At 39.1% G+C, this 12,047-nt stretch overlaps 1 protein-coding gene across 1 annotated transcript; it reads left to right on the top strand.

The window, feature by feature from the left end:
* Positions 1-4,717: 4,717 nt before the first annotated feature.
* CCDC110 (coiled-coil domain containing 110) lies at positions 4,718-11,529 on the top strand. The gene is made up of 5 exons (XM_026084041.1): positions 4,718-4,883; positions 5,996-6,048; positions 7,367-7,432; positions 8,086-8,196; positions 9,099-11,529. Exons 1-5 carry the CDS (start codon positions 4,718-4,720, stop codon positions 11,289-11,291), a joined length of 2,589 nt encoding a protein of 862 aa, XP_025939826.1. The 3' UTR covers positions 11,292-11,529.
* The last annotated feature ends 518 nt before the right edge of the window (positions 11,530-12,047 follow it).

Genomic DNA, 12,047 nt, shown 5'->3' with positions numbered 1-12,047 from the left:
AAAAAAAAAAAAAAAAAAAAAAAAAAAAAAAACAGCCAAAAAAGTGTGTTTGCTTTCAAGCCAGCTCAGTTCCTAATCTGATTCACTGTATAGCTATACAAACAGTTGAGTCCACACAGAGGAAACATGCTGTCAAGAGAGAGGCAGCTTAAGCCAACATAGCTGCAGAGTATGATCCACAGCCTCAGAATCTCTATCATCCTTTTATGGAAGAACCTAAAGACATCCTCCATTCATTCTCCGTATCTGCTCCTGTCTGGCAAACCACCTTATAAACAAGGAAGTAACTCCATGACAAACAGCTGCCTTTGTACATACATTTATCTAGTAAAAACATCTGGAAACTGATCTTCCTCATTCATTGGAACTTGTCCTCCTACAGTTTATATTCTCTTCCTGAGGCCTGGAATAGGTACTCTTTTAATAACTTTCTTTTTTCAAGGTTAGGTTTTACCTCCATAGCTAGTTCACCTACCCCCAGAGCAGAAATGATTTCCCTGTAATCTGACCAGCYAATTACACACTTGTGTCATATGACTCATTTTTCTCACCAAAACCTTTAACATGACATTAGGTATCACATTCACCTGTGACAGCATGTCCCAGCTTAAAAGGGTTCCAGTCACTGGCCCTCAGCTCCTGAAATAAATAGTGGGGGACAAGGTGAGCAGGCCACCCCGGGTACCACGCACACATAATGTGGTCCATCCAGTCCCATTTAGAAATGAATGCCAAGACCATCCTCTGGCACACATTAATCTCCACCACCTACACAGAAAGATTGGAACTGTGCAACATCGGCTCAGCTGAGAGATTTCTCCCCTGTGCCAGCTTTGGTAGCCACAGGAGTCCTGGTCTGAAGAGCCTCTGTGTCCTAAGACACAGGAGAACAGTGGCAGCTTGGAGGTCTTGAAAGTTACAGCTGAAATACTCTTCATTGCACAAAACACTGTAATGTGTTTCTTTATAGGTTTATATTATCCCTGTTTGCTGCCTTGGTTAAAACAGTTTTGCTCTTGTGCATACAGACTGGACTGCTTTTGTTTATTTACTTTCATTAAGTGCATTCCTAGCTCTTCCCTACAATGCAACTCTGTTTTCATCCCATCATTTTCTCCTTGAAAGTTTTACTTTTGCTTTGCCTCTACATATTTCAGTAGATTTTGCTTTCTTGCCAAAACATATAATCTGATAAATTTAATTTATGAAGCCTGGCAAATTCCAACCCTCATTTTTAAAGTTACATTGAGTCTTCTTCTACCAGACTTTTTTTCATATTTGATAGCCATTAAAATTTGATATTGAATTATGGATTCTATAAGCTCTTCCAAGTTAGCTCAACAGCATAAAAAATGTTAAGAATGCCTCACAAATTTCTCCATCTTTTTGTCACTTAAAATTGATATCTTTTGAAAGGTTTGCTCTTTCTTGGACTACACTACTCAAATTCAGTAGTACGGTCTCATGACTGGCTTGTCCTTGTTCATGTAGTTGCATGCTGCTAAACGAATCTCACATCTTTCAGAATCCTGGCTACTCATTTCATTTTACTTTTCAGTGCTTCCTGAAGGAATTCTTAAATTTTGTCCAATCATTGCTGCATTTCTGGAAAGTTTCAGATGCACTGATGTTTTAGTTGCAACTGCTTTATTTTATCTACTCCTGTCTTTCTTCTGTTTCTCTGTTTTGCAAAGTTTTTGTCTGCTTTTGCCAGCATGTCTTTTATGTAGATTTTTGGGTGGCTTTTTACGAGAAATCTCTTGTGTTGGAGCTTATAATTAAGGTAAGTCTTTATTATAAAAACAGGTAACTAAAAATATTATAGAAAAGAGCTCATGAGGTATAAAAAGACAGCTACATAYGTCTTCATTGGCTGCTAACACAACATTGACCAACTCAAACCAGCTAAACCGGTTCTTCATTGGCAGTCATATACCTGAAGGCCCACTGCTGTTTTCTATCATTTCATGCAGTGCTTAACTGCCTGGCACTTCTTTTTGCACTGGGAGGTTTTTCTTGTGAATTGTCTAAGAAGTCCAAAAAGAACAAACTGTTTATCTTCTATTATTTATTATTGTTTTTCTTGCTGGAGAATTACAAACAAAGGACTTCTCGTGGGTTCATTTCTGAACATTTACTAATAAAACAAAGTGCACAAGATGATTTATTCAAAACAACATGAGGTATTGGTCTTGTTTCAGATAAATATATAAATCAGAATTTTACAACGATCATATTGTTTGCAGGTGAAGACTTCCATATCTTCTCCCATTGCATCAAATTTGGGATTAACCTATTCTGTTTAGAAAACTGTTTTCAGTTTTCAAATAGCTGACCTTTTTTATTTAACCACAAACAGGAACTGAGAACTCCAGCAGGCTTTTGCTGTTGTCGTATTGTTGCTGTTGCTGCTCTTGCTGGCTTTTTAGGAAACCAGGAAAATCACAATGCAGAAATACTAGAAAGAGACTCCATAGCACACCCTCTGATGGTGTGAACAGGCAACAGAATAGCATGAGGAAACTCTCCAAGTTCTTTTTCTAAGAGTTCCAATCTTTTTCAGAGTGGATTTATAGTTTCATTATTTAGAATCTCTCCTGGGTTCTTTAAACTAGTAGTGTACTACAGGATTTATTCTCTCACTGTCTAAGATTCACACACAGACTCCTGGTAATACTAACTTGACTTGTTGTATATGTAAATCCTCACACACATCAGTACAAGAACTCACTGATCTTAATGTTTCTATTTTCTTTGACAATGAAGATTCAGTATTTTGAGAAATTTCCACAGTTTTGATAGCTTCTACTAGAACAAGGAAAGAGCTGAGCCTGAAAATTATTTTTACATTCCTTTAAACAGTGAACTTTTCTTGCATCACCATTTCATTTTTGTTCTTCTCATTGGCAGCAAAGCCTCCTGATTTCTTCCAGATTTTCTATGGTATAATACAGTCTTTTACAACTTACAAACAATTCTAAAAGATCTTTAATAAAAAAGCCCAATGCAAAAAAGCCATATTGGATTTGCCTGCATATCTTAAGGACAAACTGAAATCATAACTCAAAGATCAAAAAACTGTTAAAAAAACACTTTTGAAACGTTAAGAACTCATTTCTCCACCAGTTACTCCCAGTAAAAGCTTCTGACTCTAGTCTTGTTTGCAGAGGAGTATTGAAGAAACACCTTTGAAGTCCACGGTGTCACTAATGTCAGAGTAGGATCCAAAATAAACAAAAACTATAAGTAGATGAAAAAATCACTGTGGCAGATTTTATATTCTATTAATTGTGGACCATGACCATAGGCTAAGGCTTTATTTTTTCCCTTATGATGCCACAAAAATGAAAAAAATTAATTCTGGGTTGGAGAGTAAGTAGCTAAATATAATATTTGCATGTTTGTCACTGTTGTGTAATACTGTTGGACTAATTCCAGCCACTGAATTCTTCAGCTGTCCATCGACAGGTGTAAGACGGGTTCACTAACATCAAAAACACATTAGAATTATTTAGAGAGCCTGAAAACCTTGACTGTTACAGCTGTGCCACTCTTAAGGATTGAGCGCTATGGTCCCAACTTGACTCTCTTTTATCTACATAGTTGCAAACTATCCTTCCATAATGATGTTGATATTTACCATTATCAACGTGTTTACCTCAGTCTGTTGAATTATAATCTTCTGATGCTATAAGTACATGTGCAGTCTTCTARGATAAAAACTGTATGATGAGAAGTCCCATGACAGAGTATGGGAAAAAAAAAAATCAGAAATTTCTTCAGCATCTCCTACCGCTAAGGCTAGTTAGCAAAGTATACTATGAATTTATTCACTTTCTTTATCCCTATTTAAAAAAAAAATGAAATAGCTACACACAAATCAAATACAGAATAAAAATTTTCAGGTTGAATTTGATCTTTCATCAATAAATTCCACCAATCAGATGTCTAGTTTTCATGTAAAATTGGATTTTAAAAATACATAGCTTTCTCTAATTAGCTTTGTTATACAACTCTTAACACCCTGAACCAGATAAAGTTTAAAATTTAAGTAACTGTCTGGTAGTACTGCTTCCCAAAAGAATGTTGAAGATCTACGTTTGCAGCTGCTTTTGTCACCAAAGTCTTCCAATATATGTAACGCTAGAAGCATTACAGATGCTTTATGAGGCTTTTAGCAGGCTTAACAATCTACACCTAAAACTACAGGCTGTATTCACCTGAGTCATTTAATTACATCAGTAACCTTTTAGCAGGTCTACTCACATGAATACAGGTTACTCATAATGAATGTCTGCTTTATTACTTTAAGCAGATATCGCAGAAAACAGGAAACACAACGAATATTGTTCATATATGTGTTAGCACTCTAGCTATTTTGGGAGGGAATCTTTTTTCATGAAAGGATATAACTTTATTGACACAACTTGTTTGTTTAAACAATATATGGCAGAATATTACATAAAAATTTAAACAATCTCAGATGTGACTGTACAAAAGCAAGCCCACCCAGAGTGACAACTCAGGGAGATCTGTGCAATGAAAATTAAAAAAAAAAAAAAAAAAAAGGAGATAGAGAGAGGATAGAGAGAGAAAGAAGAAACACTTGGCACACAGCAATATTTCCCTCAGATTTCCCAGAGCTGCTTTTGAACAAAGTCGTGCCAAAGGCTGAGCCTCCCAGCACACCCTGGACATGCTGCAGCTCTCAGAATACATGCGGGATGCCAAACTGGCAACCCGCCATCAGCGGGGTGGCAAGGYAAGACAGCCGCCCACCCCGCGGCAGGCACAGGCCTTGCCCGACCCAGCCTGCGCGGCGCTGCCAGGCCACGCACCTGAAAAAGGGAGCAACTCCCAGGCGGCAGGAGGGGGCTTTAGCGGTCAGGCGCCATCAAAAGCGGCAGCCACCGGTGCCAGTACCCTCGTCTGCTGCCTTGCCTTGAGCACTCACTTCCCAACCTTCCTCCGCGACTCGGAAGGCCTCGGGGCGCCGCCGGGGCCGCGCTGCTGCCACCGCCCCCGGGCGCGGCTCTAACGGCCGCGGCTCCAACGGCCGCCGCCGGCCGCTCGCGCACGCGGCGGGTGCTCCCCTGGCCGCCAGGGGCCGCTCACGCCGGGCTGCAAAAGAAGGCGCGAGCGGCGCCTGGCGCCTCCCGCTTATTCGCCCAGCAGAACCGTTACCTGGCAACGCCAACGGGCCGGGGAGGGCGGGGAAGCGGGGAGCTGAGACCGTTGGCGCGGGAGAGGCGGTGCGGGCGGGCGCGCGCGCGGGGCGAGATGCCGCGAGGCGCCGGATCTAGTGAGTCCCGTCCGCGCGGGCAGGGCGAGAGGCGGCTCGGGCGGGTCCTGCCGCCTCTGGCTGCGCCCGGGGCGTTTTGCACCCCGAAGGCATTGCAGCGTCATCACGCCCTCACACAGTGGCGTCACTGCAAACTGTGATGTCACTGTCACAAAAGGGCACCAGCACTCCTCACTGCATCGCGGCCGCAAGGTCACTAGTATGCTGCTGTGGCCCTCGACCTGGTTATCACGGGCRGCATGGGATGGGTACAGGCCAAAGCAGACTCCTGTGGTGGGCACAGGCACAGCTGTGGTGGGATTAAAAAAAAAAGTCAGAAAGATAACCCGTACTAGAAATAAAGGATATCCCTCTTCAACCCGGGGTCGGCTGTCACGCCTCAACAGGAGTGGTGGTGACAAACGTCCCCCAGCGGTCCCTGTTTTGCCTCTGTCAAGGAGGAACCCCTCCGCCCGCTCTCAGCGGCAGCCTGGGCTCCTTCCCTGGGGACCTCCCGGCCGCTGCAATCCTGCCCCACGCTGGGAGCGACAGCCGGGCTCGGAGCAGCAGAGCAGCAAGCTCTCACATCCTCAGTGCCTCCTCAGCCCAGCCCAGCTGCCGCCCTCTTCCCTCGCTGGTACCCAGCCCCAGCAGAACGGCTCTTCCCGCCAGCTCCAGACACTGTTAGCTRTAGAGGTGCCTTTTTGCTTTCAGACAGGCGTACAGCAGGAGCAGAAGATCCAATTCCCCCGCAAACAGCACTGGAAGTAAGCCAATTTGATTCCCACTACCCAAAACATCAACTGTCGAAGCTCACTATTTCTATGGCCAATTCAGAGTGGGGCGGCGTGACCGAATACACAGGCAGTCCCAGCTGGCAGCGTTTCCACCTGGGGTACTTAATTTGCAGATGGACATGCCTCTTGCAGTGGCTGAAACACTGCTGACARTCTGGCCCGTGCCAGACTTTACCAGAGCAGCAAGAGCAGCTCAGGCTACCAGTTAAAGGTGCCTTATTTCATGTTTTCAACACCCGCTATGGCAAAGTGTTAATTCCCAGTATTCGCAGTCTTCTCTAATTTAAAGCTAGTCTCTTTTACATTGTTCAATGAATATGAATTGGTTAATATGAATATAAATACAGTGACTGTTTAACTGTTTCAACATACTTCTAATGCCATACAATAGGAGGTGTCATTCTTTATTGGTATTTTTCAGTAAGAAATTAATTTGCTGAAGAATTTTGAAGCTGACAGTGTACTGTCAAACACCACTTTCCCTTTAAATAACGATTACCAAAGGATGTTTTTGTTTTTGAATGCCAGGATAGTTGTATAAATGAGGTCTATGATGTACAGTGTTTGTTTACCTGCCCTTTTTCCTTGTGCTTATTGGGAGTTCTCTTCCAAAGCTGAACACATGGAAAACTAGACGTATTTTGCCATATGCACATGCTCATTCCTTTAGCTGAGATTTTCACTGAGTCTGTGAATTCCTATGACCTAATAATGATTCATTCACAAAAAAAAAAAAGTTCTCTGATCTTTGTAAAGAATTTGCAAGATTTATTTTAAACACTTAAGTCATTAGAGCTTAGCTTTGCTAAGTTTTTGATAATGCAGAATAACAGGATTCCTGATTTCTAATCCTATAGTCAGTCCAACTTTCTTATGTTGTCCAGACCTGTACAGCTCAGTCTAACCCTGAAAGATGATCTCTGGAGTTGGAAGAATGAACTCTAACATGAGCACATTCACAATTTGGTTTCGGTGCAAAGACTAAGATCCCAAAGTAATGCCAGATGTGACACTGCTTTTTGTGATGTGAATAACTGTCCATGAAGAAATATGCTGAAATCCTCTGGTACTGCAAATCACTGAATGTCTGTTACTAAATTATGTCAATTACTAAATGTCTATTGAAAAAACATTTGATGAACTCTCACTGATTCAGGCTAAATGAAAACAATTTTAAAATTGGAAAAGAAACATAAGTTTAACCAAGAAAATACCCTAACTCATCTCAATATTTTAAAAAACTCAAAAGCACCTACCAACTTTTCAATATTTATTTTATACATTGTAGATTCTTCAGCAACAGCTGGAATCCTTTAAGACTCTTCGTCAACAGATTCTGGAGAATGTTAACATGGTAAAAGCAGACCCCAAATACTCTTAAAATAAAGACAAAAGCCTCCTCCTGAGTTTTTAGATACTGCCATAGGTATTTTAACTAAGATCTCAAATTATTTTTAGATTATTACATACATTAACTGTATGTTTAATCATTTGTTAATCCTAAAATAGCTGATAAAATAATCTACTTACAGGTTCTTGTCGTGTCCTAATCATAGTATTATTTGGAGGCTTAGAAAGACTATCTAAGAAAAAAATAAGAAAAATCTAGAAGGAGAAAGAAACTGAGTGGGGAAAAATAGGAAAGGATTAGATATCCTTTATATCACTATAAATTCAAGGAAGCTCTGCTGTTTTCAAAGAACTTAGTTGCACTTTATGTCACTGCCAGTAAACAGCAGAACCTGCTCCACTGTTTCAATCTGCTATGTTTCACAAAATGCTAGGAGCATTTTTCTGCCATCATTTTATCTGATTCTTTATATAGAAGCAAAAGCTCTGATGCTGGAAGGATATTTAACTTTACACATACTTGGTTATACACAAATCCATATTCCTACAGCACTTCAATCTAGGCTCTCTCTCCTAAGAAAGAACTTCTTGATTAATAGGATATTTTCCAAAAATTAAATATTTTTACTTTTTTTTTTCAATCTCAATCTTTTCCAGGTACAGTCTGAAATTAGTGAGATACTAAATAAAAATATAATTGAAATGAAAACTCCACTGTGTAGGTCTGACAAGATGCTGATGATTAGCACACCAAGTGATGTATCTCTGGTATGTTTACCAATTTTTACCTACAAACAAGTTATTTAAGGATGTTGCTGGATTGCAGGTTTTGCAAGTTACATGTTTTCTGGAAAATAACCCAAGGGATATTGTGGGGACAAAAAATAGTGTCTTCTCCCTGAGTCTTTTCTCTGTAGTACAACTTTGCCATAATTCTGACACAAGAGAGTCCTCAAAGTCTTTACTATAAATACAGCTGTGGGAAGACCTACATATACAGTAGTGTTCCTCCCCTTCCCCCATTATGATTAAAGCTCAATTTCTTTTCTGCACAGACAAGACTTTACCTAATCTTCCAAAAATTCACTTGGATTATATTCAACAGACATGGAATGCAATACAAAGAGTACAGGGAGACAGAGTAGAGAGATGAGGACAGAAGAGAAAGGAGGAGATGGAATAAATTTCGTCCCAGTCCTATGAAATACAGCATAAACCCTATTTTTTCTGCCTATTTAGTGTGAACTCCAGTTTTCCCTTACTTCATAGGGCCTGGGATGATAAAACAATCATTTAGAACTGCAGTCTGTGAGCTCTCTTAGGCCATCTCTCCTCTGTTTGAAATACACCTAAACTTAAGATGCTTACTCAGTACATTTACATTTAAGATGCTTATTCAGTATTTTGGGCTGGCTTCAAAGCCCAGTACTAAATGAAGCGGGGCATATGATAATTTCCTATTTTTGTTGCTCATCTCTGTTTACTCTTTTTTATGACAAATGGGTAGACGACATTGGGAGAGAAACTATACGAGTTGTGATTGATAAGTGGCTTTAATAACAATTTAGTTATGTTTACTTATGCTTCCAGTACTGCTTTTTTTTTTTTTTAACAATTCCTACAGCATAAGAGTTTTTGTACCTTTGTTTTTTATTTATTTTGTGGGGTAGCCTGCAGAAAATCCTGAATCACCATTTTATAAGAAAAAAGTTCATCGTGATCAACAACCCTGTACTGATGAGCATGTGGAAGCAAATTCCAATACTGGAAATATGGTCAGTGATATAAAAATGTCACATAGTATTTCACTGAAAACCATAGCAACTGGAAAGGTAGAAAATTCAGAAGATCTAATGGGAAACACAACAATACTTGCACTAAAAAATGAATATATATGCCATTTGCTACCTGGTGCTGAATTGGAGACAGAAAGTTTGAATGCTGCCCATGAAAAGGTAATTTTGAATGAATCTAAACTTTCCATACTTTCTCCCAAATATGGCAAAGAATTTTATGTAACAGACAACATTAACTATCCTAACAAGTCATTGAAACAAGAATTTCAGAAGTCAGTCAGTAATGATTCTGATTTGTTAGAAAATAATACAGAAAAATCTGGCTTTTTATGCAGAGAAAAATTAAATGACATAAAATCAAAAGAAACTACAGGAACTGCAGGCTCTTTAGATGGATCACATATTGTTTCAGTTTCACTTAAAGAAAGAGACCTACATTTTGATCAAGAATTTTATAAAGACTCCAAATGTGTCAACATGTTGAGTTCTTCTATAACAGTATGCAATGAACAAGCAGAATCTGAAAGCAAAAATGTACATAAAGAATTTAGAAGCGATTACAGTGAAGGTGACAGTTTCCAGGTTAATATTTTTTCCAAAATGGTGAAAGATGAGTTAATAATGCTTGATCATAAAGAGCATCTAGAAAAAGAACAACAACTGAATATTTTAAATCAAACATTACTGAGGCTTGAAAATCAGATGGTCAGTGAAATCAAAGTAGCCTGTGAATATGATGAGAAAACGGAAGTGTTGCAGAAGTCCCTGAAAAATTCTGAGCATCTGCAAAACAGAGTACATGATCTTGAGAATGAAAATTTAATTCTCAAGAACAAAGTGAAACCTCTTAATATTACCATACAGTCTTTGAAAGAAAAAATATCAAAATACAATAAGCAAATTCAGGATTTAGCTGAAGAAAAGAAAAGGATGCAAAGCCAATTAGTTAAATCAGAAGACAACAGTAAGAAATGTATTAAGGAAGTAAAGAAGTTGTTAAGAAAATGTAAAGAACTCCAGAATCAGAAAAAAATCCTTGAGGAAGAGAGGAGTCAACTGTATAACGGAAGCCAACACACAATACAGGCACTACATGATTTTCAAATTAAGAACCAGAAAGTAGAGGAAGAGATGACTGTTGTTACCTGTGAAAAAGAAAGGCTCAATGCAATGGTAGAGTCCTTACAAAAGGAATGTTGCATGTTACAAGAAGCAAATAAAAAACTTGAGACAGGCACATCCCAACTTATAAAAGAAAAGAATTCCCTAGAGGGAGAGCTTGAAAGAAATCAGAGTGAGATACAGCAAATGAAAGAAAAAGAAACTACAGCAAAATCTGAACTGGAGACTCTTCTTCAGTTAATGCAGACAMTGGAAGACAAAAAACTTAACCTTGAAATGACCCTGCAGGAATGTTCTAATACTAAACAGATGCTGCAGAAGGACTTTGAGAAAGTCCAGTCAGATAAAGCTCATATGGAAAAGAAACTCATGACTAAACTCAGAAATGCAAAAGCAGATATTGATCTTTTAAAATCTAATTTGACCAATGTGGACAGAGAACGCGAGAGGTTATCAACGGCAATAACTAACATCACAGAGGAAAATCAGTTACTTAAGAAAGAGCTTCAGGAATACAGACAAGGAGCTTCCAAATATGAAAGTGACATTAGAAAACTGACTGAAGAACGCTTGCTATTAGAAAATCATCTGCGGACCGTTGAAAATGAGAGAGATGTATTACGGTTTGAATTCCGCCATCTGCATAAGGATTATGCTTATCTCCGGGGCCGAGCTACAGCTCTAGTCCACGGGCAGAGGAAACCTGGTTACAGTTCTGGCATTAAGCAAGATAACGGTTACTCTGAATATTCCACTGAAATTCACAAAGAAATTTCGGATCCAAAGTATACAGCTTTGGAATGCCATTCACAAGGTAGGAGCTTTATTTTGCAATATCTCATTAGCAATCTTTTGTTTTCTATCTTCACTAAACACCATTCGTCCTCCTCATCTGATTTTTCTGGTAAGATCATTACCAACACTGTATATTACTTCAGGTTTTAACTAGAAAAATTATACATTTGGTTATTGCTATTGTTAAGTCTGATGCCAGGTTAAGAATACCTTATTAAGGAAAAAAAGATTTCTGAAAAAAAGATTCTACAGAATGTATGTATTCCTGTAAAGCAAAACCACAATGAGGGTTTGCTCCACTGCATATAAAAAGTTTGGGAAGTTTTCCATTTGACTGCAGTGAGCTCTAGATTGATCTCCAAATGTGATAATTCTTGAGTCTGGGCTTTTTTTTGCTAGTATCCTGCAGTGTCTCCAGGAAACAGTTTCTCCCACCTTTTAAAGAAAGAAACTGCTTTTCTTTTACAGGCAATTCCTGTTAATCTACAGCAGGCTCTTGCTTCAAAGAAACTGTAATAAACATTTTTCTTTTAAATGTTATAGTGCGGATGTCCAGTCGCTTTTTTTTTTGTTATGTTCTAAAAAGAAGCTTATTGATTTTTATGAAACTTCACAATAAGCCATGTCCTGTCTGCTTTTTTTTGATACTTGGCTGAACTCCACAGATTCACAACAGCAGATCCTTACACAAAAGAGTGGTCTACAGAAATTTAACTGTGACAGTTTACAGCAGATGGAGTTCTGTCCTTAAGGTTTCAGACTCAGAACAGAGTCTTATAACCCTCTAGCTGAACATTTTAATACATCCCACAAACATTTCACCAGTGACTTCTGCAAGAAGGCCTAACTTGAATTAAGCTTCTGTTTACATATGTTTTAGCTGACATATAATGCTGGTCTACCTTC

This window comes from Apteryx rowi, unplaced genomic scaffold (assembly GCF_003343035.1).
Source record: "Apteryx rowi isolate R43461 unplaced genomic scaffold, aptRow1 scaffold_625, whole genome shotgun sequence".
NCBI classification, from domain to species: Eukaryota; Metazoa; Chordata; class Aves; order Apterygiformes; family Apterygidae; genus Apteryx; species Apteryx rowi.
The sequence above is the reverse complement of the archived record's forward strand: the minus strand, read 5'-3'. Positions and strand labels throughout refer to the sequence as shown.